A 24,339-nucleotide genomic window follows, 5' to 3' on the forward strand; every position below is an offset into this window, starting at 1 on the left:
GGAAGTGCGCAGCTGCGGATAAGTGAGTGTGGAGCTGACCACCCTCAGCTCAGGAAAGATGGTCGCGTAGGACAGTAAAATGCGTTTTGTCAGCCAGTGCTTTCTGGGGCTCGGAAGAGCGGACCTTTTCTGTTTTAACCAGCAAAGCAAAAAGAAAAACAAGCTCTGGAAGTTACCATCAGCCCTCAAAAAGAAAGATAACTTTGCAGGAATCATGAACAGTGTGAGGTACAACATACTCCTCTTCTTTATGATGCAACGTCTCTGATGTGTCAGAACATCTAATGTCCAAAACCAGCAATAAACTGTCCCCCTCAGCCTGTACAGGCTCAGGAGTGTCTCTTGGCCACGTACGGCTGGCTTTAGAGATTTTTAAAACTCCTTAGAGACAGAAATACCAGTAGCCTTCATTTTTGCTTATAAAAGGATTTAAATTTTTTTCCTGAATTTTGAATGTACAGTGTTAAATATACTTTTCTGGAGAATGGTGAACAAGACTGTGATATATGTAAAGGAATGTTCCACTAAAGATTGTCAAAGCACCAGGAATACCCTGTGGCGTTCAGCTTTATTGCAGCTCATCCAAACTGGAGGTGAAATGACTTTAACCCAATTGTTCTATTTTTTAAAGGAATTAGATCTGTGTTCCCTTTGTAAATGGAAGAGAATATAAATCTTTTTATTAAGGAAAAGCAAAACAAAAAAAGGAATGTAAAGTAAAAAATGTATATCTGTATTTTTGGATCATGATATAGATAATGGATATATTGTTATAAATAAAGTATTTTTGGGAACAAAGATGGAAGAGAGTGTGTTGGCGGTGGCAGAGGTGTGCTTCTGTCGGCGTTTGCGGGGGGTGGAGGGGTGGCGGAGTGCCCGGCGCTCCGGCTGTGCTGCAGGGTGGGCCGGGGGGGGGGGGGGTCGCTGGCCGTGGGGCCGCGGGGGGAACCGGCCATCAGCCCTGCTGGGGCAGGCGGCGGGGGGGGGGGGGGGGGGGCGCTAGGACCCGGGCGGTTCCGCGGGTCGGTAGCCGCGCTGCGGCGGCGTCCTGCCGCCAGGGGGCGGTGCCGCCCGCATGCGCTGAGCGCATGCGCTCTGTGCGAGCTGGGGGAGGCGGTGGCGGCGGGGAATTCGGCCTGGCCCCCTCAGGGAACGGTGGGGAAACCCGGGCCCGGGCCCCCGGCCGCAGCCGCGCCTCACTGCCGCCCAGCCTCCATTGCTGCCTGCACCGGGACAGGCCTGAAGCTGCCAGGCCTAAAAGCACCCGAGGGGTGCGTGAGGCTGCCGTGTCCCGGCTGGGCTTGGGTGGGCGGTTGGTCGGTCACGGCGGCGGGGAGAGCCGCTGTCTGAGGCGCTACGGGATGGGTATTCCCACACACACACACACACCCGCCTGATGTGTGGTATCGCCTGGCAGGGTGGTTGTCACACGTCGAGGGGCCTGTTCCCAGCTCCTCACAAGCTGGGGGAGCGCTTAAGCTGCTTCCTCCGGGAGAGGACACCCTCCCGCCTCCCCGAGCCCGGGCAGCGAGGAGCGGAGCTCGGCCATGAGCTAGGCCTCTGCTTTTCAGGGTGATCATGGGGATTTCCTCTGCGGTCCCCCGCTGCTCTGTGTGGAATCGCTGGACTGGGCTAAGATGGCTGACGAGCTTCCCCAGGAGAATCTTGGCACAGCAGAGAGTGACTTCTGCCCAGGGGACGCTTCAGCGGAGGAAATTGTCAGGTGTGCCCACGAGTGTGGTTTCCAGGCCTTGGGGTATGAGGCCTCGGGGCAGGAGAGCACTCCACGCAGCCTCCGCCAGCTTCCAGGAGGTCATGCTGACTAGTGAGCGTTACAGAGTGCAGCGGCTGCCCTTCGCCCTTGTGTCTGACAGTGATGTGGCTTTCTTTGAGCGTGTAATGCCAGGCAGAGTCATCACAAATCCGGAGGAATTGAAATCATTTAATGTGGACTGGCTTAAATCAGTCCGAGGTACGTGAGCTTGTTTATTTTCTTGATTTTGGTAAAACCTCCTCTCTGCCCCATTAACGCACCAGAATGAAAAGCCTGCCAAAGGAAATTATTTATAGCAGACCACATCTTTACAGGCCAAAATGAGTTTTCCTCATAGAAAATACTCCTTTGAGAATTACCTAATATCTGCCAATCTTTCAGGCTTTCATTTAAAAAAAAAAATCTAAGCCCAGTTAACTTACTAAGTAATTTTTTCCTGAAACAAATTGATACAGTTAACAGTTTTGGCTGAACCTCAGAAAACAAGTGGTGTGAATTTTCTGTTGCTTTTGTCAAAAATTGCATGAGAATATAAAACCTTTCCCGTTGCCCCCGCTGGGAACCAAATCTATGGTTACATGCAAAGTTTCTAGAGTGGTTTAAGGGAAAGCCCACTATTGAAAATGTTTGTTTTAAAAGTGGTTAAAATGCCTCTGCCTCACAGGGGAGAGAGCATTGTTATTTCGGACATCATGCTTCACCACCTTTTTCTTTCTCACCTCAACTTTAGAGCCCACAACTTTAGAGTTGTTCAACTTTAGAGGCTTCAGAGTCCCTTGCTTTTATTGCAGGCTGTAGCAAGCTGATGCTGAAGCCGCAGACAACAGCAGAAGTATCTCAAGTTCTCAGGTAACACACACCTTTTCTGCTGGGCTTTTGGTGAGGAAACTCGGGTGTAGTCAGGGAGGATCTGGCAGGTGAAGGGAAATTCTAGATGTTGAGGCACTAATTGCTCAAGCATTGGAATTGTTGAAGCTGTTTTCTTCCCGACTGCTTGTCTTGTGGTTGAGCTCTGGTGACTTCAGTTCTCCCCTCTGCTCTTTGTATCCCCATTTCCTTGGGCTGCCCACTGTTCCCTGATGTACTTTTTATTCCATCTACTCCCAGGATGGGAAACGCTGTATGCTATTGCTAGTCTGGAGGTATGCATGTACTGGTGGGGAGCCAGTGTTGCTTGTCTAAAAAACCTACAGATTCCTAATTAGGAGTGTTTTCACTTAGGCAGCTGAAATTTTTCAAGCAGAAGGGGACTTCCACCTGTGCCTTGTATTTCCCAGGCCCAGTGCTCTCCCTGGACCTCGGCTTTTCTGGGGTGATAAATAGCTTATGTATAAACAGAGTGAGCGGTGACTTCCAGGCAGATGTTGCATGGCAGATCTGTAGATATGCATGAGGGTAACCCCAAGTGTTCGTTCCTTTGCTCAGTGCTGCAGTGAGTTTAGTAAGGAATTGTGCTTTCTCACTTTTGCAGTGAAACTGTCCCTTTATATCAATTTAATCTTCAGGCTAAACGCTGCTTAATTTTAAGGAGCGTTGAGTGCTGTTGCAACAGTAGACTTTGCAATGTAAAGGTGAAACTCTTCTGATAGACTGAATTATGGCCTTAAAATGCCTAAGGCTTCAGAAACCTTTTTCCTTCCAGATACTGCTATGAGAGGAACCTGGCAGTGAATCCACAGGGGGGTAACACAGGCCTTGTTGGGGGCAGCGTTCCTGTCTTTGATGAGATCATTCTCTCCACTGTTCTCATGAACCGGATTGTCAGCTTTGACAAGGTGTCTGGTAAATATCATAGAGATGTGAGGCACAGAAATGAGCCCCAGGCCTTAAACCAGCCATTTTTCCTGGGAACTGATAACTGCAGGATCAGCAAGGTTCTGCCCAGCAGTGTCATAAGGGGCGTCAGAGGTTTGTTTCATCCAGGCTTCTGCTGCTGATGTAATCCTTAGGTTATAACAGTAACAGATATAAAAATACATCTGGTGGCAGAAGGGGGAAGAAAGGGAGAAGAGAAACATGGACATCCTGTTATCTGCTCATAAATTAAATGAGAAACCCAGCAGGTGGAGCAGAATGACAGTGTTGAAGGTGGCACCTGATAACTACACTAGCAGAGGGAAGGGAAGAGGAGGGGAGGGGAAACTTACACGTTGTTTGGATTTTGAGAGTTAGGAATCAGACTGGTTTGAGTATTTCGGTTGGAGAGAGAGAACAACAGGCAGAGATACACTTAATGTCATTGTGTTTTAGCAGTCCAGAGTTGTAGATGACTAGACGTTGAGGCAATGGCAAAGCTCCCCTAGGCTTGTGGAGGGGTAGGACAATGCCCTATAGCATGGACAGACTTCCTGTGCATTTAAACTGAATCCCAGACAGTTTTGGAGGAAAGGGTGGTTGCATCTGCTTGTACTTATCCTGCCTCTTGAGGAGGCACCTTCTTCTTGGGCATCAGCTTGTAGGACATTTATGTTTCAGGAATCCTTGTGTGCCAGGCTGGCTGCATCTTAGAGAAACTCAACGAGTACTTGGAGGAGCAGGGGTTTATCATGCCGCTTGACTTGGGAGCGAAAGGTAGCTGTCACATCGGTGGTAATGTGGCCACAAATGCTGGAGGCTTACGGCTCTTGAGATACGGGTCTCTCCGAGGGACAGTGCTAGGACTGGAAGTGGTAAGGCGAGTACCTGGCAGTTCCATTCTGCATTTAAACCTCTACTTCTTACCATTTCATGCTGTTCTAGCCCTTAGCTGTCCATGATGCAGACAAGTTCCTCTCCAGGCTTCCACTCTTAACTTTCCCTTGTATGGCTCTTTTGCAAGGATCAACAAGTGTCTTCATGTGTGTAGCATCTGTTATTGCTACTGCAGTTTCCAGCTTCCGCCTCTGTCCTACTGACAGAAGTCATATCAGGTAGTTTTCTAATCCAGAGAAGTGAAAAGAAGGTAGAGAGAGCTTTGATGATCCCAAGTTATCTGCATGAGGTTGATTCCTTTGTGGACCAGTGAGTCTCTGGAACACTCTGCTAAATCCATCCTACAGCACACTCTTTCTGGTGGCTGCTCACTCGACTTTTAATAGAGCCACCTGCTTTGGGTTTGTTTGGCTGCTGGCTTTCTCCTAGAGTCTTTGCCATTCCTCAGCCTGCTTCTGCCCTACAGGCCTGTGCCTCTGTGTGTAAAAACTGGGATTAGTGGTTCTAAAAGATTTGGGGCCTTGGGAGCAGAGAGCTAATAGGAAATAAATTGGATAGGTAACAAAAGCCTGGTTTGGTTTTATTGTGTAGGCCCAGAAAGGAGAGCTTTTGTCTCTCAGGTTAGTCTCTCTAGTGTCAAAACAGCCTTTAATAATGTGTCTTAGAGACATTCAGCCTTGATTTAAGGCTCAAGTGGTGTAGGGCTTGCTTCATTCTGGTTAACTATGTTCACTGTCTCAAATAGTGTTCCTTGTTTCTGTGGAATAATGGGAGCTAGGGCTGCAAAGAATGCCTGATCTTCTCCACTGCTGGTAAGAAAAGCACAGCAAACTCCATTTTCTGTTATTACTTGTCCTGCTGGAACTTGTGCAAACAGCACCATAAAAAAAGCAGCAGAAAAGTTTGGGGGAAGACTCAGGCAGGATACAGAGAGGAGGAAAAGCTGGGAATGGAGGAACAGTGATGAGACTGTGAGAATGGGCTGCAGCTGGTGTCCACTGCTCAAGGCTAGTGGCAGCTTTTCATCAGCTTGGTACTGGACAAGCTTACGACAGCAGATTTCTACATTGGTGCTTTGCCTGGGTCTCCATATTCCCACAGGTGCTGGCTGATGGCTCAGCTCTGGACTGCTTGGCATCTCTGCGCAAAGATAACACTGGCTATGACTTGAAGCAGCTTTTCATTGGATCCGAGGGGACCTTGGGAGTTATCACTGCTGTCTCCATACTCTGTCCTCAGAAACCTAAGGCTGTGAATCTGGCATTCCTAGGTAAGAGCTGATATTAATAATTTCAAACCTGAAGTCAGAGGCTGGGAAGGGAATAGGAATGGGGGAAGAAAGCACTGGTCAGCCTGCTGAGCTAGACTACCAGCATCACCTTGTTTCTGAGAAATAGTATGGTGCTGTATGTTAAAATGCCTGTGCAGGTATTTGTAAATGTGTAAAATACCTGCAAGGACAGGTTGCTCTGCAAGGGGAGGAGAGCCAGGAGCTTAGCTGGATGAAGAGGCAGGTAGGACAGTGCCCTCACTGATGAGGGCCCAGTCTGACAGTACCCGAGTGAGGTGAGCAGGGCAAGTCTGGTCACAATCCATTGGTCACCGGGTGAGTCCATAGTGACGAGGCAAGGCTGAGAAATCAAGTCTGTAGGTCAGGGTGTGGATCAGCAGGGTACATGGACAGGTACAGCTGCTTAAAAGCTGCTTCGGAGTGAGCCTCAGCTGAGGTGTCCCTGCTGAGGCTTTTTGACAGAGTTGTTTGTGGGGAGCCTTCACTGAGACTGTTCTTTCCTCAAAAATCTCCAAGGCCAGCAGGGGTTTCTCAAACAGCTTGGTCATATCAGATGTGGCCTTGAGAGCAGAGAGCAAAACTCCTAGGAGGGGATGAGTAGACTCCAAGCACTGACAGACCTGTGGAATATGTGCAGTGGACCCCAGAATTCGCCTGGACTCTTACAGTGGCCTTTAAATTTCTGGGGTCACCTTCTTGCCTGTGCTGAGAACTGAGCGTGGGGCAGACATTTTGGTATGAAGTGTCTTAGAGTGTTCAAGAGGTCTTGCCACAGCAAAGACTAATTGCTATATCCTCCTGCTGTTCTGCTCTGAAAACTTTCCCAGCTCAAACCATTACAGGAACTGCTGATCTAAACCCATGCGGGGTAGGAGGTTGCATTTTCTGGAGGTGGGAAAGATGACCTGAAGCCTGATAGACTTTTTAAAACTTTTTACAAGGTTTTGGGGAGCTGTTTTTTGTTCCTGATTCCTCTCTGTTCTGTCTGAAGGGTGTCAGAGTTTCGCTAAGGTTCTGGAAACATTTACAACCTGCAGAGCCATGCTGGGAGAGATCCTGTCTGCCTATGAGTTCATGGATGAGAAGTGCATGGAATTGGTTGAGAGACATCTGAAGCTGTCCAGCCCAGTGACAGGTACCAGTGTCATTCATGCATTGGGGATTTTTAGCCTAGTTTTATATATATACATATATATATATATGTCAATGAGTGTGTGGGCATTCCTTGTAATTTTTTTACCCAGTACTCAATCCCAAACAGGTTTGGTGGAAGTCTTTAAAGATAAGACTTTTTACTTCTACTTGTTCCCACAAAACTGCTAGTTTTGTGAAAAGCTATCTAAAGGATAAGTGGCTAGGTAAAGGATAGAGTGTGTAAGTGAAGTGCCCTGCAGATAAAAGATTGCAACTTGTGAGCTGCCTGTTCGCCTGCCACCAGAGAATCTGGACAGTAGAGCGACCTCATGAAATGTGCCAGGCTTGGGAAGAGCTCCAGAACCTGCGCTAAATTCTGTGCTTTTACCCCAGAGCATCTGCTTATTCTGTTCTTCCTCACTTTCAGGCAGCCCTTTTTATGTTTTAATTGAAACTTCAGGCTCCAACTCAACCCATGATGAAGAAAAATTGAACAACTTCCTAGAACAGACCATGACTTCTGGTTTGGTCACTGATGGAACTGTGGCAACGGATGATAAGAAAATAAAGGCAAGTCATCATTTCCTTTTGCGCAAATCTCTTTGACATGATTCTCTACTTGGATTTCTATTTTTCAGAGGGAAGTGTTCAGACTGATATTTGGTATAAACGTCCCCAAGCGATTTGGTAGCTTACTTGGCCTATTGAGTAGGAGTGCTAAGAGAGAATACTTACCACTGCTGACTCTTCCCAGAAGGCCTGAGTATTTGATGGATGTTTCCCTTTTTAAAAAGATCAGGATAATGAATTACATCTTTTAGTAGTTGCTGGGGTAGGACCCAAACTGCCTGAAAATTATCAAAACCAGAAGCAGAGTTGTCAGCAAGGCCAGGAGTGAGCAAATTCCTGTAGGCCAGCGTGACAGTGTGTTAAAGCCAGAGACTGTGGTCCCAGGAAACAAGACAGACGCATAGTGTCTCAGTGAGAAGGACAGTGATTTGTGTCCGCCCGGTGAATGTGAGTCTTTTACACTGACCCATGGTTCTTCCAGGCCCAGTTGCCAAACCAATCCTTGCAGTTTGGTAGAGGAGGCACATCCCCACTTCTTGGGAAACCCAAAACAGCTTTAGAGAGAATGCCCCTGCCTGTGTTCTTTCTATCTGGGGTACTGTCAAGCTTGAAGAGTTGGTGTATCACTTTACTGTACGATGCTGCCAAGAAAGTGTTATTACTAGCTTCCAAGACACAAAGGGTATCGAGGGAAATCAGAAGTTGATATAAAGAATCAAGGCTCTTTTCCCTCCATGCCACAAAGCATGGAAGCCAAGAGGTACTTGGTTTATTTGGATTTCTTTAATCTTTGATTTGTCAGATGCTGTGGAGCCTGCGGGAGAGGATCACAGAGGCCCTCACTCATGATGGCTATGTCTACAAATATGACATCTCTCTCCCTGTGGGAAAGCTGTATGATCTTGTGACTGACATGAGGGCTCGGCTGGGCCAGAGTGCCAAAAATGTGGTGGGCTATGGCCACTTGGGTAAGTGTGAATGCTGGGAAAGGAGGTGATTGCTCTTCTGTGCTCCAGGTTTTGCTGTGCAACTTCCTAGCAGTTTTAATGGTGGTTTTTACATTAGTGAGAGGCATAGACTAAATAGCCGAGAGAGCTGTTAGGAGGATGCGTAAGGATCTTCCATGCTTTAATTTCATTGCTTTCAGACTGTATTCCATATATTAATGGCAGTTTGCTAGCCAGACAGGCACTGAACTGATCATTTGTATCTTCTTGCTCTGTACTTTCTGTTTAAGTGTGTAGGTTGTTTAATTGGACCATCAGTTTGATTAAAGTACTTAGACACATTTGGTAGATAAACACTTCCTTGTCCAAAGTGATTAGTCGTATTGAAAATCAATTTCATCTAGGCCATTAACCCTCTAAAGGAGAGTGATAAAGGTAATGCACAGAAAAGCTGGTACGTTTGTCAGAATGCTTTCAAACTAATTTGATTTTACAAGCAGGTAAATTGGTAGTTTACCAGAGCTGTTCTCTTTAAAAAAAAAAGAACAGAACACTCTTGAGCATGCTTGGTTTGAGATGATTTGAAAGACATGGGAGGACAAGTCTGTATAACAAAGCCTGCCTCTGGTAGGCTTGGTATTGAGGATTAAGCTGTGAGGGTTTGCTGGGATGTAGGAAGAGGTTCCAGAGTGAGAATGAGTAAGTTGTGTTTATCTTTGTGTGTTTTGTCTTCCAAATACCCAGCAACTCTGTGCTTAATCAAATATCATCACACACAGGTGGCAAAAGGAGAAAATGTTCTGCTTGTGTTGTTTCTGTTGACACAGTGCCAAAGTGCATTTAGAACATTGCACAAACATAATACAGAGAGAGAATGATGGAGGGCCATATTAAAATCTAATGATCATTATGAAATACCATTGGGGAATTCTATGGCATGACATCTCGGCAGTGGGACAATAATTAACGCAGCACAGTTGTTTGAATTTTAAAATCACAAGAGTGGGAATTTGACAGTAGTTTAACTCAGAACACTTCCTCAAATACTGTATTGAAAGCATGGAAAAACAAAGATCCTATTTGAATTGTTTGTGCATGGAGAGGCTGATGTTTGTAGAAGGACAATGAACTCATCCTTTCTTGCACAGTTTGGAGACTAACAAAGGCACTGTTGTTTGAGTACATGGAGGAGGCAGTAATGAGTCTCCACGGCAGGGCCACTGAGTTTTTCTTGCAGACCCACCTCTGCAATGTTTTCTTCCAGGAGACGGAAACTTGCACTTGAACATCACAGCGGAGTCCTATAGCCGTTCCCTGCTGGATGCCATTGAGCCATTTGTGTATGAGTGGACTGCAAGATATAATGGCAGTATCAGTGCAGAGCATGGACTGGGCTTCAAGAAAAAGCAGTTCATTAAGTACAGCAAACCCAATGAGGCAGTCTTTCTAATGCAGCGTTTCAAAGCCTTGTTAGACCCCAAAGGGATCCTCAATCCGTACAAGACACTGCCCTTCAGTTCCTGAGAGCAACAGGCACTGCGAAATGAGCAGATACCATCATGTGAGGATGGCACCTCTAGCTCAGTAACTGCACTTTAGCCATAAACAAACTGATGGATCAAGCAAGCACATGGAATAGTCTTTGTTTTATTTCTTTGGTGTGATGGAACATGTAAAGGAACGTGGTTCCCCTTTTCAGGGGTGCCTGCTCTTTCTGAAGATGAGCACATTACTGGGTTTGACCGTGTGGGTTTCCTGTTTAATCTGAACACTGAAACAGTGCATGCGGATACTGTGTATGGATATTTCAGCTCTCCCCTCAGTTTGCTCTGATTTATTAGTGAAGTGACACCAGCCAGAGAAGGCATTTTCTCACTTGGGGTGTGCAAGTGAAGCATCAGAGGCACAGGAGAAGAACCTGTGGATGCTATACCACCATCTCCAAGTAAAAATGTTGCTCTTCCTCATTCATTTTGATGTAATATGCGTGTCCCAAAGCCCACAACAGCATCAGGTTATGGCCTCTTTAGTGATGCCACCTTCAGGCTGTCCCCAATAGGCATCAGTGTTGTCCCACGTACAGCACACAGATACAGATTTGCAGTCCTCGAAGGGCTGGCTGGAGAAGAGAGGGTACCCGGAGACCTAACTTCTGGGTAGATCAATTGGACAAAAATGCCAGCAACCAGGCTGAGGGAAGGGATCTCAAGATGTCTGCCTGGGTCAGCCTTTAGGCATGCCATTATTTCCTGCTTCCTTGTCTTCCAGTCTGACCTTGACAGCAAGTTCTGATTTGCTCTCGCAGAGGGCAAGAGCCATTATCTTAATGATTTACAGCAATATGTAAAATCTGTATCCCTCCCAACCTGCAAACTAGATTAGGCTGGGTAGTGATAATGACAGTGATGTTAAAATCACCCAGAGTTTTCTGTGCGCTGTGCATGTGGTGCATTAAGGCAAAAGAGATTTCTGTGCATAGCAGTACTAACTTATTTTCCCGAGGTGCCCCCTTACCCTGACAGAGATGGTTATGAGGCTCCCTGGCCAGTGGGCAGACTGGTGCCCACATCCAGCACCCTGCTTGAGTTGGTGAGGCTACAGAACAGTTCAGGCAGCTGTTTCCCAAAAGCAGCTCAGAAGATGTGGCAATAGTCAGGAAAGTAAAAGAGTAGGAAAATAAAATCAGCCTTTCTGGCATTCAGGAGGATCCCTGATTGCAAAAGATGCATTAAAAAAGTAGGCTAGGCTTACTCAAGCAGGAGGGTGAGAGCAAGAAGATGGTAGTGTAGGAAAGTATCAGAAGTCAGCACAAGACCTAATCAAGAGGAGGGTGATCTTATTTTTAAAGCAGGCTGATTTTACTCATGTTCATTCTCTCATCACTTTTGCATGCCCTCTCACAAGTATGTGTCACCTGTGCTACATGTCCATATGCTCTGGCCAGGGATACTTGCGGGAGGATAAGGGATGTTTGGATATGTCTTTTATACTTCTTAGGAGTCACTGATTATTATGGAATGATCCTTTTGACTCGGGATCTTGCTTGACCCTCCACAAATCCCAGGCACTCTCTGTTTCCTCAGTTTGCATATTTTTTTAGTAAAGATTTTAGTAAGGCTTTTGATACTGTCCCTCACAGCTTCCTTCTGGACAAGTTGTCCAACTGTGAGATGAGTGAGGTCACAGTGAGCTGGGTGAAGAACTGGCTGAAGGGCAGAGCTCAAAGGCTTGTAGTGAATGGGGCTACGTCTGGCTGGTGACTGGTGACCAGTGGTGCTCCTCAGGGCTCAGTCCTAGGGCCAGCGCTGTTCAATAATTTTATCAGTGATCTTGATGCAGGAGTTGAATGTACCATTAGCAATTTTGCTGACGATACTAAGCTGGAAATGCTGTTGACTCTCTGAAGGGACAAGAGGCCATGCAGAGGGATCTAGATAGATTGGAGCATGAAATTTAACAAGTCCAAGTGCTGGATTCTGCATCTGGGACAGAGTAACACCAGGCACAAGTACAAATTGGGAGAGGAGTGGCTGTAGAGCAGCCCTGCAGAAAGAAATCTGGGGGTGCTGGTTGGCAGTAGGCTCAACAGGAGCCACGAGTGTGTGCCCTTGCAGCCAAGGGGGCAAACCCCATCCTGGGGTGCATCAAACACAGCATGACCAGCCGGTCAAGAGAGGGGATTGTCCTGCTGTATTTGGTGTTGGTGTGGCCTCACCTCGAGTACTGTGTACAGTTCTGGGCCCCTCCATTTAAGAAGGATGTGAAGGTACTGGACATTCATGTCCAGAGGAGGGCAACCAAGCTGGTAGCAGGGCTGGAAGGAGTGTCCTATGAGGAGTGGCTAAGGACACTGGGTTTGTGTGGTTTAGAGAATAGGAGGCTGAGGGGGGACCTCATTGCTCTCTGCAGCTTCCTGAGGAGGGGAAGTGGAGAGGGAGGTGCTGAGCTCTTCTCCCGGAGATCCAGGACACCCAGGAATGGTTCAAAGCTGCACCAGGGAAGGTTTAGACTGGACATTTGGAAACATTTTGTTACCCAAAGGGTGGTCAAACACTGGAACAGGCTTCATGGAGAGGTGGTTGATGCCCCAAACCTGTCAGTGTTTAAGAGGCATTTGGACAATGCCCCTAATAACATGCTTTAATTTCTGGTCAGCCCTGAAGTGGACGGCTCATCAGTTGGACTAAATGATCGTTGTAGGTCCCTTCCAGCTGGACTATTCTCAGATGGGTTGTTGGTTTGTTGGGGTTTTTTGGCTACAGTCTGTCTCATGTTTTGAGATGACAGGAGAGATTGTCATTTACAGTTTGGTGTACAAAACCACATTGTCACCCTTCTGGTATCAGTGAGCAGGCTAAGCCATCTGCTAGTGAGTCATCTGGTCTACTCAGTGTTTGCTAGTCACATCCATATTTACCAATACATGTCACTCTGTTAACACAAGCTTTGCTGTATCCAAATGAAGCAGGGGATTGGAAGGATTTGCCAAAGGTGAATCGAGTCACTAACCTGACCACCCTCTACGACAAAATAGCATTTTCTGCCAACATGGGGAGAGCAGAGGATGTTGTTTGCCTGGATGTCGGCAAAGCATTCAACACGGTTTCCCACAGTCTTCTCCTGGACAAGCCGGCAAGGTGCAGACAAGATGGGTGGTCTGCAAGATGGGTAGGAAACTGGCTCACAGGCTGTGCTCAGAGGGTGGTGATGGATGGTTTTTACACAGGTCTGCTGGTTTGGGAGGCTTCACCAGACTCTGTGAGTGTAGGAAATGTGGTTGTGTTACCCAGTAGCTGTCTTCTCTATTAGCTGCTTTTCAATGATTTCTGCTCTTCCACAGTGCAGTGAAATAGATGTTCCATCCAGAGCCTTTTTCTTGGAAGAAAATCATCCTACAGAGTCTTTTTTCTTCTGTTTTTAACCAGAACACTGTCTCTACAAGGCTGCAAGCTGTTGAATTGCATTGAGGATGATGGCTTACGCTCAGCGCTGTGTTGCAGCACCCTTCACAATACAATTCTAGGGTCACAACTGTCTTAACTTGGCTGCACAGATGCTTTTAACAGAAATACCTCCACATGTTACGCAGTCTGCAGTGCCAATATCTAGGCCCTGGCCTCTGGTCTCTTCCCTCCCACTCCCTCTTTCTTTCTGCTATCAGTGCCCTCCCCACCTCTCCCTTCATTCCTCAGGAATGCTCAGAGAGGAGCTGATCTTCTGGGCTTAAGCAGAGTGAATGATGCTGTCATTAGCAAAGAGAAGACAGTGTGAAACGCAGTCAGCCTGTGATGCTTGTATATCAGGTGATGCAAAAATATGGAAAGTCCATGATGTTGTTAGAGAAGAAATTTACAGGATTTGCTTTCTGCCAAGTTAAGCCGATGCAGCTCGTTCTTTCCGGATCAGGCTGTTTATATTCTCTGCCTTTTTCCTATGCCATTCTTTCTCTTTTTTTTCCCCCAAACCACTGACCATAATTTTTTAAAATACAGGCTTTACATGTGAATGGTTCTTTTTGGGAAGCGGAACTTTCCATACTGCTGCTTTTCAGCTACATATGGAATGAGTGCTAGGGAGGCAGTCAGGGCTGACTGACAACCTAGTGCTGTGGCCAGGGAAATTCTGGCACAGCTACATTCGGCTCTCTGCTTTACACATGAAGATCCTTAAGCTCAATGTAAGTTTACTATTTCAGCTAAACAATAGAGCAATTATCCTGAGGGAATAGAAGGGAGGAGTTATTGTAGGATTGTTTTATAGTATCTTTCCTAGACCTTAAACACAAGTACTATCCTTCTCTTCCACGTTCTCAATGCTGCTTTCAGATATTGGTTCACTGTTGAATATAGGAGGGAGAGACAGGGTGGGTACATGTATGTGCATGGGTGGTATTTTTATAAAGAATCATTGTAGTAGGAATTTCTTGTCCAAAATTCTGTTTTTTCTGGGACAGACTTAAATATTAGAATGATGTGGATGCTCAACACTTTGAAGCAGTGGTCTTCTGGCACAGTGAGGAAGCACTTGACTTTCTCTACTGGTTTTGGCTGGGATAGAGTTAATTTTCTTCATAGTAGCTGGTATGGTGCTAGGTTTTGGATCTGTGACCAGTGTTGATAGCACAGGGATGTTGTAGCTGTTGCTGAGCAGTGCCTGCACAGCATCAAGGTCTTTTCTGCTTCTCACCCTGCCCCACCAGTGAGCAGGCTGGGGTTGTGCAAGGAGCTGGGAGGGGAGGTAGCTGGGACAGCTGACCCCAACTGACCCAAGGGATATCCCACACCATGTGACACTGTGCTTGGCAATAAAAGCTGAGGGAAGAAGGAGGAAGAGGGGCATTCAGAGTTACGGCGTCTGTCTTCCCAAGTCACTGTTACACGTGGTGGAGCCCTGCTTTCCCAGGGATGGCTGAACACCTGCCTGCAATGGGAAGTAGTGAATGAATTCCTTTTGCTTTGCTTGCGTGCGTGGCTTTTGCTTTACCTGTTAAACTGCCTTTGTCTCAACCTGTGACTTTTTGCACTTTTACCCTTCCAATTCTCCTCCCCATCCTGCTACGGGGGTGTGAGCGAGCGGCTGCGTGAGGCCAAGCTGCCCAGGGGGGCTGACCCACAACACTCTCTTCCCTAAGCAGGCAGGCACATGAAGCAGAGGCAGTGTGGAGGTATTAATTCAGCATGCTGCCCCAGCCAACTAATTCTCCATCAGCTGGCTTCCCTTCACTGCTTCCAGCTTCAGAGCAGCCCGGCCCCACATGAAGCCATGTATTTCTGCACAGCACCATGTTTTTCTGCGTAACCAAACCTGATGATAGGTGTACAACACCCCGGGAGAGAGCAATGAATCAATTGTAAAAGTGTAAAAAATGGACTTTTGTGATTTCTGAGCTCTACCAGCTTCTGAGCAAGAAATCGCACAGCTGACGTGTATAATGTAACAGGAGAAGGAAGACTATTAAATGTGACCCCCCTGCCAGCAGCAGCTGACACTGTGCCAAGAGTAACCCTAGAAATTCTTCGTAAAATAGCATGTTGGCTCACGTTCTACCAAGAAACTCAAGGAAAGCAACTCTATACCTTGCTAATCTCTGAATCTTGATAAGCACTGGAGTTGGGGCTGGCCTGAGGAAGCTGTGATTTAAAAAGAAATGCTGTATATTTGGGCACTTTGAAGACTTAGCAACATAGGTGAAGGATACCAGAATGCTGAGGACTTGGCTCTTGGTGTAGCAGGTTGGGCCACCAGTGTGCAAGGTTTAGAAAGGTGGCACCACGGGTGGGGAGGGAAAGGGGACCACATCAGGAGGTGCATGGGAAGCGGTGTGGCCATAAGAGACCAAAGCAACAGCTTAATCCCCTATTCTGGGCTGGGAGATGGGGGTAAACTTTTTGTTGCCCAAATGAGGAGAGCATTGACTTCATCCCTGCTGTGGGGAGCAGGGGAGATCACCCCACCTCCAGACCTGCAGGACACATCCTGTTCTCCAGAGGCAATTTGCAAGCATCAAACCCAGTTTGTGAAGTGCTGGTGTATGGGGGCCTTGGTGGAACCTCAAATTCCTGTGTAATGCAAGTTGTTAATAACAGCAGAAAGTCACTTTGTAGACAAACCATAAAATAACACCCATTTAGAGCAGGAGCTCGCTCTCCCAAGGCCAAGATAACAGCAAAGTCTCTAAGCTCTTAACCTCCAGCTACAACAATTGCATTTTTACCGGGAGTTTGAAGTCTAAATGTTTTAAAGGGAATTTCCAATAGGTAAACACTGTTCCGGTTTTGCTGTTGTCCCTAACTTCCTGTTGCCAAATGTGTCTGGCAGAGAATTCTAGTCCTAAACCACCGAGCAAGAAGTGGAGGAAAGGCACGGCAGGCACCGACCATGGCATCAAGCAGCGTGGCGGTGGGCAGGGTGACGAAGGGGCCGACAATGCCCTCCCTCAGGCCCTCACCACCCTGCCTGGATCCTGCCCTGAGCCCCGCACACCTTCCTCCTGCAGCCAGGAGAGTAGGGGGTTCCCACTAAGGGGTCCCTGCTAAACCTTTACTTCCCTGCAAAACTATTGTAAACTCCATCTCCTGAGGCAGCTCTTTGTACCTGTGTTAATGTCATGCCATACCAGTGCTTTTCATGGCTTATTAATTAACTTCCACCCACCTCTGGGAACACCTAGCCACTCCCTTTGTCCTCACCTATCCCAGCCATTTATAGCAGCGATGGGATGCTAGAAATAGAGACACGTACACTAAGAGCCGGAGAAGCCCGTAGACGAAAGGAGTATTGGAGTCGATTTGCAAAGGAGATATTTTCTAGCTCGCAGCAGTGAGGCACCATGAAAAGCCCTGGGTGCACTTCAAGGTAAGGGGAGAGGGAGGTAAATGCTATGGGTGCAGAATTAAGACGTGGTTTGTAGAAACGTCTGGTTCAGGTAATCCCTGTAAGTTGTTAATAGCCTATGGAGTTAGTTACAGTTTGCTCCAGGGTAGAGATTAATTTTGCCGTGAATGTTTCTTTCCTGTATTCCAGGTCTTTTAATTTGAAAGAACCTTGTTAGGTTGACACAGAGGTGTGTGATTTTCAGCTTAAGCCAAATGAATGAGAAGGTTGTCCCAAGCCTTAAAGCATCCATAGCAGCACCCCCAAGTGTGACCTGAGAGGTAGTTTTCCATGTTTTCTTCCTGGCTGGCAGATGGCACGGCACAGGTCAGAAAGGCAAGTCGAACCTCCGGCGCCAGCCCTGCTGATAGCTTTGCAAGATTTTTGGTTTCTGAGAAGAATTTTGTGTCTCGGCAATCAGCTCCCAAGTGCTTCCTCAAAGGGCTCCCAGGCTGTTTGCATGTCTTGCGTGACTTTCATGTGGTGTTCAAATAGCGGCTTTCTCTCTTGAACTTTGCAAAAGACTATATTAATGGGGCAAAAAAGTAGATGGGGACTCTGATCATACCCTGCAGCTCTCAGCTATGTCAGGCTTCATGCGCCGCAGGTGAAATGCTTCCTTTGCTGTGGTGTGCGGAAGGAAGAAATTGCTGCAGCCATGATCCTGTGCGTCATGCCCTCCACGTCCCGTTGATACTCCAGGTGGTTACGAAATCCCTCTGCTTATGGCTGTAACTGTTTGTTTAAAAGATCAGCACCATCTTCTGTAACGCCAGGTACTCGCCCCATTCACCTTCAGCCCATGCGTGTGAGACAGTCAACAGCAAAATAGCTCTTGGATGAGTGGGACTTGTCTTTCTTGAAGGGATTAAAGGATCGGCGATATTTTAGCCAACATTGAATATGGCATCTGTTGGCCCAAGACACACGGGTTTAGGAGTGGCTTGGTCAGAGACTTGCAGTCTTGTGTGTGTGTGACACTAAAGGAACAGTCTTTAAGAGTGGTGCTGGCTCTCACAGAGGTGAGTCAGGGCAGTTGTTGCAGAACGGATGGTGAAACCCCATGTGCAGGTTTGCAGGACATGCTGAAGCCAGTGGCAGCCCCTGTGAGTGCTGCTGCTGGTGGCCGAGCCCGGGGGCCAATAGGGACGGGACCTCCCCCCAGTGATCAGGCACGGAACTTGGCTGCACGAGTGCACCGACCAGCACCCTGTGTACCTGCAACCCCCTTCTCTCGTCTCCCCCTTGGCCTCCATTTTCCTGCCCTCCTCCCTGGGGATCACCTCGATCCCTGCCCTTGGCCCTTCCCCTGAATGCCTCGGTCGCTCCCCTTTGCTGGGTTGAGGTGCAGCGGGGTGAGGGTGGCTGCAGTCCCTTCCCTGTCCCCGCTCCCCGCTTGCTCCCTGAGCTGGAAAGCAGATCATTTTCCACCTATACATCCCCAGGCAGGGGAACAAACACCATGCCACAGAGTAGTGTTGTTCAGCACCCCTGGGACAAGAAGCCCATCGTTTCTGCGTGGGGACTGGCACCACCATGGCCCACATGCTGAAGAAATTGGTCACTCTTGCTCCTTAAAACTGGCCATTCCAGGAAACTGCCTTGGTTTTGGCAAGCCCAACATAGGCTGGGTGGCCGCCACTCGCAGCAACAGCGTGGATGTCACTCGGCTGCAGGTTGCCGTTGTCCTCAGGACAGTGCCACAAAGAGTGGGGTGAGCTCTACACGGGCCCTTGGGGCTCGCTGGTGGCACACTTGTGCCCAAAACTTGCCCACAGGGCACGTTTGGCAGTACCAGTCCCTTATGCTGCACCAGCAACACTTTGAGGCTTTATGTGCCTAGATAATCCAGACTGTTATCCCTCCCTGTGTCTCCAGGTGTAAAAGCCAGCTGTTGTTTGCAGCTTTCGAAGCACATCCAGACAAAAATGGGTCTGCTGGGAGCATCCAGTTACACTGGAGATGGGCTCAGTGTGCTGCATGTGTTTGAAGATTTGGAGGCAGGATGGCACTATGTAATCTCTTATTAAACAACTATTAAAATATGGTGGGATGCCTTGAGATGATAAGATGTAGAGGTCTGCAGAGCCTGTCTTCTTGCAGTAGAAGAGACTGGTAATCATACTGGAGCATGTTGTGATCCTGATCTATCTTCAGGATTGTTTTAGGTGTCTGCTGATTTATTTGCCCCATAAAACATTGATCTGAGTTGCCATTTTGGGGACACCACCCAAACAAATGTGTGGACCATTATCGCACATGTTGAGCTCTACAGAAAGGCTGCAGAAGAAGGATGTCACTGGACCAGCTTATGAAAGACCTCCAGGCAGGCAGGGTGACATGTTTTGGAAAACCATCACGCCAATATCAGCTTCCATTTAAATGAAAGACCAAGAAAATAGACAGGGGCTGCATTTGACAGGTGTGAGCCTGCTTGCTGCCCGTGGGCCCCTCTGCATTTCTTCTCCTGTCTGATCTCTACTTACATATGTAGAATGATCAAAGGAAAAGGGATTTTCTCACCCCTGTTCCCCTAACAGGCCTGGGACAAAAAGTTAGGGAATACTGATGACAGGCTGCCTGTAGCTATGTCTTGAAACTCTTCATGGAGAAGCTGTGCTGCAAATTCTTATCGGAGATTGGTACCAGCTGTGGCTGAGGGTCTTCCCTGGCTTTGGAAGGGCTCTTCTGCCTGAGGATTTCCCACTTTGCCTGGTGTGCTGTTGGACAAGGAAAGCACTCCGGTGCAAACCAAAGCTTGAAGCAAAAGTGGTTTCGGGCAGGTTTGTGTGGCAGGCAAAGTCAAACGCTTTTCTGCAGTGCCATCACAGTGTTGTGCCATCACTGCCTGTCTCCACTCTTCCACTGTGTTTACATTTGGTTTGTGGCTCCCCAAACACAGCTGGCTACAATGGCTGTAGACATGTGCAGCTCTTCATGTTCTGTTGGACCTTGCTCTCATCCTCTCTCCAGTTTTCCATGGCCAGACCCAGGCTGTCACAGCCTGGCTTGTCGTACTGTGCCCAGTCAGTGGGATGTTGTAGACCATGCCAGATAAAGCTGGTGGTTGCACTCTTGGAAGGCCAACTGAAAGGAGCAATTCAGCGTCTTTCACATGGTACAAGCTACAGGCTATGAAAGCCACCATCCTGTGCAGCAGCACCATGTTTGAGGACCCCTTAGCCAGGAAGACAGTAGAAAACACCACCAGGTCCAGCCCACAGCAAGCCATTTGCCCCCATCAATTCTCAGACTGGGCAGGCTTGGAGCCTTCCTTGCTGGCTTGGGAGAGTGGGAACCACAAGTGTGACCATCCCGTGCTGTAAATAGGACTATATCTTCTCAAAACAACTTAAAGCCCAAGCCAGATCTGCTGCATTTTGGAAATGGCAGCTAAAAACATGGAATTCACACTGAGTTAAAAAAAGCTTTTAGCATTGGGGAAGTCAGATCAAGCTTAGTGATGAAAAGTTCCTTTTTGACGGGCATCAAACCTTCAAAAGATCCTGTACGTGTGTCAGCTAGAATGCACTGGCAATGATACACGGTGGTTGCCTAATTAGTGCTGGAAAAGACCCCTCATCATTATCCAGACAAAGCACAGATAGATGAGGTGCTTGGTCCAAAGGGCTGCCTCTGAGCTCAGCGGTTTAAAGTCTGGCCAAGGTTAGAAGACGGGATGAAAGGGAGACCTGGAGGAGGCTGAGCGTGGGAGCTGGGCTGGCAGGAGGAGCTGTTGCAGCAGGAAAGCAGTCCTCTTGTTTGAAAGCAAGGCGTAATTAGTCCGCTACAGGTGCTGTTGGGTTATTAATTGGTTTTCTGTATTGAAAAATCTCAGTTATATTGAAAAAAATTCAGTTTAGTGATTCTTTGAGATCCCCATCTTCTGCAGTGATGTGATTACAGGAGCCGCTCAGATTTCTTACGAAGGAAATCCTTATACCCCTACAAAGGGCTCATTTTCTAGTGAATAAAATAGAAGCTTGAATAGTGAATAAGATCCAAAGCCCCAGAAAACCAAAAGAAAGGAAAATAAAAGGCAGCAGAGCGGGAGGCTGTTGGAAGAGCTTAGGCTCTGCCTGAAGTAGGCTGTGTCTTGCCAAAGGCCAAAATTAGGGGAACAGTAGTGCAAGTGCAATTTCTCACTGTCCTGCCTCTAATGCCAGAGCTGCTGACACAGCTCGGGGAGCCAAAGGTGGCTGGCACCACAGAGACATAAAACTGTGCTCCTGGTGATAAAAACTCCCAAGGTCAATATGCAAAGTTTGGTGGTTCGCATTCGGGGAAGGATTGTCAGATAAAAATCCACTGAAACTCTTCTTTCTTTCCAGGCACATCAAATGTTTCATCATTTTCTGCCTTTGCCTGGGACTCATCTTCCTGTCGGGATTCTTCCATATGAAGAATAAAAATTACATGTAAGTGAAGCAGAAGCAAGGTTGCATGCCCAGGACAGCAAGGATCTGACCTGCAATGCTCTCAATTTAAGTCTCATGAGGTTTAGGCTAATATTGGAAGGGCGGCAGCCCAAAGTTAGGTCCTAGATCCACATTTGGGCAGGCAAGGGACCAAATTAGCCAAAGTGCAGCTCTCTGGGGCAAAATCAGCTGTATGGAAAAAGAAAAGAGGATTGAGCTGAAGCCTTTGGGTGAGGACCTGGAGAAGCAGAAAACTGTTCAACATGTATGCCTGAGGGATGGGGCTTGTTTGGGTTGGTGCCTTGCACCAGCTGCAGGTGTGGTATCAGAAGGAGAACCTGCTCAGATTTGGCTTTGCCAGGTCTCAGAAATGGGATACGGCACTGAAGAGGCTCTTTTTCCCATCTGTTGCCTTCCTGCAGAATCTCGAAGAGCCACAAGGAGATGCCGATACCTTACAAGCCTTGCCGTGCCAAGACTAATGTCATGTTCCTCAAGACGCACAAGACAGCCAGCAGCACTGTCCTGAACATCATGTTCAGGTTTGCGGAGAGGCACAACCTCACTGTCGCCCTCCCAGCTGGCCAGCTCGTCCACCTGGGCTACCCAAAGACCTTCCTGGCCCACTTTGTGGAGGAATTTGAAGCCATAGGACAAAACTACAACATCATGTGTAACCACCTGCGGTTTAACCCCTCAGAGGTAAGAAAGAGCCATGACACCTGCAGAGAAACCTGGTTGAACAAGCAGTGTCTCTGGACTAACAGCCTGTCTTCTTCCTCCCCATAAACAGGTGAAAAAGGTGATGGCAGCAAACACCTTCTACTTCTCCATCCTGAGGAACCCCATTCGTCTGCTGGAGTCTTCCTACGTCTACTACAAGCACAGTGTCCCTGCCTTCAGGATCTCCAAGGATGTGAACGAGTTCCTGGCATCACCCATGAAGTATTACCATCTGGCAGATTACAAGACAAACATGTATGCCAGGAATATCATGTGGTTTGACTTTGGCTATGATAACAATGCAGAGGACAACAAAAAGTACATCCAGGCAGTCTTGAAGGAGATTGAACAGAACTTCCATCTGATCTTGATATCAGACTACTTTGATGAGTCCATGATCCTCTTGAAGCACACTTTGTGCTGGGATCTGGATGACGTGATTTACTTTAAGCTCAATACCAGAAGCCAGGACACTGTCCAGACCTTGACTCCAGAAAGCGAGGAGCGGATAAAAGCGTGGTGCTCACTGGACTGGAAGCTCTACCTGCACTTCAACCAGAGCTTCTGGAGGAGAATTGAGGAGACCATAGGACTCAAGGAGCTGGAGAAGGAGGTGAATCACCTGCGAACAAGACAGAAGGAGCTCATGGAGACCTGTCTCTTGGACCAGAAGGCAGTGGGGAAGAACGACATCAAGAACAAAGCTTTCCTGCCTTTCCAGTCAGGGAATGCAAATATCCTTGGGTACAACCTCAAACAAGACTTAGACAACATGATTCTGAGAACCTGCCAGAAAATGGTTATACCAGAGCTCCAGTACACATCCTATCTTTACACTGTTCAACACCCGCACAAGAAGAGGAAGATCTTGCCCTTGCCGTTGACCAGTTTCCAGGAGAAGACACAGCTCCCAGCTCCCAACTAGGGCATGCGACAACCCACTGTGGTTTCCCACCACTTTGCATCACCCCATGTCTGGCACATGACTGGCCCACAGGACTCTCGTGCATGAGGGGGAGGCAGGGGGGGAGTTTGTTCTGGACCACCAAGCTGGTGGTGGGTCCCTTTTTGGGGACCTCGAGCCAAAGGCTCTGCATGGGCCAGATCCTACGTGATGCCTTCTCCCCATTCCTAGGGAGGGGGACAGCCTTCTGCTGCTGAGCACTGGGTAGGCTTTCAGCTGGCTTAGATGTTTCTGCCTCTTAATCATTAATCACAGGCTTAATCATTTTGTTTGCATTCGACTTTATTTAATAGCCGTCATTACATCCAAGCTGGTCACAGCTTGCTAGAGCAAGTCCTGACTTTAGGCATTTAGGGGAAAAAGGGGAGGGGGAGAGAAACGAGGAGGAGAGCTGGATGAGGGGATGAAGTGCTTGAAGGAGTAGGAGAGATGTTGGGTCTCCAGTCCAGCAGCATCCATGCTCAACCACGCGCCTTGTGATGCCGAGGCTGCTTTTCAGATGAGTGTTCCAAGCATCGTGCCCAAAGCCGGGCACACTGTCAGCCTTTCCCCACCGACACATGAGACGTCCCTCTTGTGTGTCATCAGGTGTGGGGGGCCTCTGCACCACTTGGGACAGCTTGGTGCTCCCCTGGGAGGGCCTGTTTTGTGGTTTCACCTCTCTCTATTGGGTGAGGGTCCCTGGCCCCTGGTCATGGATTGTCCCTTGGGCTCAACATCTCTGAAGCCCTTTATCAGCAGAGACTTTGTTAGCCCCCCCTCGCCATGTTGGCCAAACTCTCCCACACCGATTAGGAGAGGGGTGGAGGGAGGCATGGCCACTGCTTGTTTAGGGCATGACCTTGTTATTGAAGGAGGTAATTAAACCTGCCCGGGATATCTTTGCCCATTAGCCAGCTCCCTGCTGCCACGCTGGTGCTGGGAAGGTTCGGCAGAAGAACGGCAGCGCCAAGCCCAACGGCTTTGGCGTCACCACTGTTAATGATTGCCCATCACCAGTTTCCAATGCACCTGCCATTACCGATGGTGTAATATTTCAAAGGTTAGTCAGCGTCTCCTCCCGGTCACACCAGTCAGGGCAGGAGCGGGGACCTGGATGGCGTGACTGGGATGATGGATCTAGGGTCGCTCAGCTTGCAGCTTCGCATTGGGGTGAAGCTAGCTGGGCAGCACCTCAGCCTGGAAAGCAGGAGAGATGCTGTCAGAGGGAAGTGGAGGGAAAAGCAGAGTTGGGGTTTTCCTTGGCTATGTTTAAACCCAGCAGGTAGCCAGGGAAGCCAGCTGAGGCAAGGGTTAACCTCCTTGCAATGCAATCCACGCTCCTCCGCAACCCCACACAACAGAAACAACATGAGATTAACAGCACCTTCACTGTTTTCTGCTCCAGAAACCTTAGCTAAAATTGACCAGGCTTAGGAAGCATTTGTAACTAGCTGGGGCAGAGGAGACAGCAG

The 24,339-nt window shown here is 48.1% G+C and overlaps 2 protein-coding genes across 4 annotated transcripts; both read left to right on the forward strand.

Annotated features, from left to right (window-relative positions):
• Positions 1–1,578: 1,578 nt before the first annotated feature.
• On the forward strand, positions 1,579–10,167 carry D2HGDH (D-2-hydroxyglutarate dehydrogenase). Of its 2 annotated transcripts, XM_049803920.1 has the most exons (9): positions 1,579–1,972; positions 2,566–2,623; positions 3,417–3,556; positions 4,250–4,443; positions 5,567–5,735; positions 6,748–6,891; positions 7,318–7,460; positions 8,263–8,428; positions 9,672–10,167. In XM_049803920.1, exons 1-9 carry the CDS (start codon positions 1,579–1,581, stop codon positions 9,929–9,931), a joined length of 1,668 nt encoding a protein of 555 aa, XP_049659877.1. In that variant the 3' UTR covers positions 9,932–10,167. The 2 variants fall into 2 exon arrangements, with proteins under 2 accessions (XP_049659877.1, XP_049659878.1); XM_049803921.1 differs by lacking the exon at positions 3,417–3,556 and having other exon boundaries at positions 1,911–1,972; positions 9,672–10,108.
• Positions 10,071–23,224, forward strand: GAL3ST2 (galactose-3-O-sulfotransferase 2). 2 transcript variants are annotated; one of them, XM_049803928.1, is made up of 4 exons: positions 10,071–10,153; positions 21,112–21,198; positions 21,621–21,900; positions 21,992–23,224. In XM_049803928.1, exons 1-4 carry the CDS (start codon positions 10,071–10,073, stop codon positions 22,844–22,846), a joined length of 1,305 nt encoding a protein of 434 aa, XP_049659885.1. In that variant the 3' UTR covers positions 22,847–23,224. The 2 variants fall into 2 exon arrangements, with proteins under 2 accessions (XP_049659885.1, XP_049659886.1); XM_049803929.1 differs by lacking the exon at positions 10,071–10,153 and adding an exon at positions 16,678–16,762.
• The last annotated feature ends 1,115 nt before the right edge of the window (positions 23,225–24,339 follow it).

The sequence above is a fragment of the Accipiter gentilis genome, chromosome 6 (genome assembly GCF_929443795.1).
Source record: "Accipiter gentilis chromosome 6, bAccGen1.1, whole genome shotgun sequence".
Classification (NCBI taxonomy): Eukaryota; Metazoa; Chordata; class Aves; order Accipitriformes; family Accipitridae; genus Astur; species Astur gentilis.

What these genes read in the sequence shown, in the direction of transcription:
- D2HGDH (XM_049803920.1), top strand. Translation starts at nt 1,579, where the DNA reads ATGGGGATTTCCTCTGCGGTCCCCCGCTGCTCTGTGTGGAATCGCTGG. An exon ending in CTGGCTTAAATCAGTCCGAG is followed by an intron (nt 1,973 to 2,565) that starts GTACGTGAGCTT and finishes CTTTTATTGCAG; the next exon opens with GCTGTAGCAAGCTGATGCTG. An exon ending in GAAGTATCTCAAGTTCTCAG is followed by an intron (nt 2,624 to 3,416) that starts GTAACACACACC and finishes TTTTCCTTCCAG; the next exon opens with ATACTGCTATGAGAGGAACC.
- GAL3ST2 (XM_049803928.1), top strand. Translation starts at nt 10,071, where the DNA reads ATGGAACATGTAAAGGAACGTGGTTCCCCTTTTCAGGGGTGCCTGCTC. An exon ending in ATGAAGAATAAAAATTACAT is followed by an intron (nt 21,199 to 21,620) that starts GTAAGTGAAGCA and finishes GCCTTCCTGCAG; the next exon opens with AATCTCGAAGAGCCACAAGG. An exon ending in TGCGGTTTAACCCCTCAGAG is followed by an intron (nt 21,901 to 21,991) that starts GTAAGAAAGAGC and finishes CCCCATAAACAG; the next exon opens with GTGAAAAAGGTGATGGCAGC.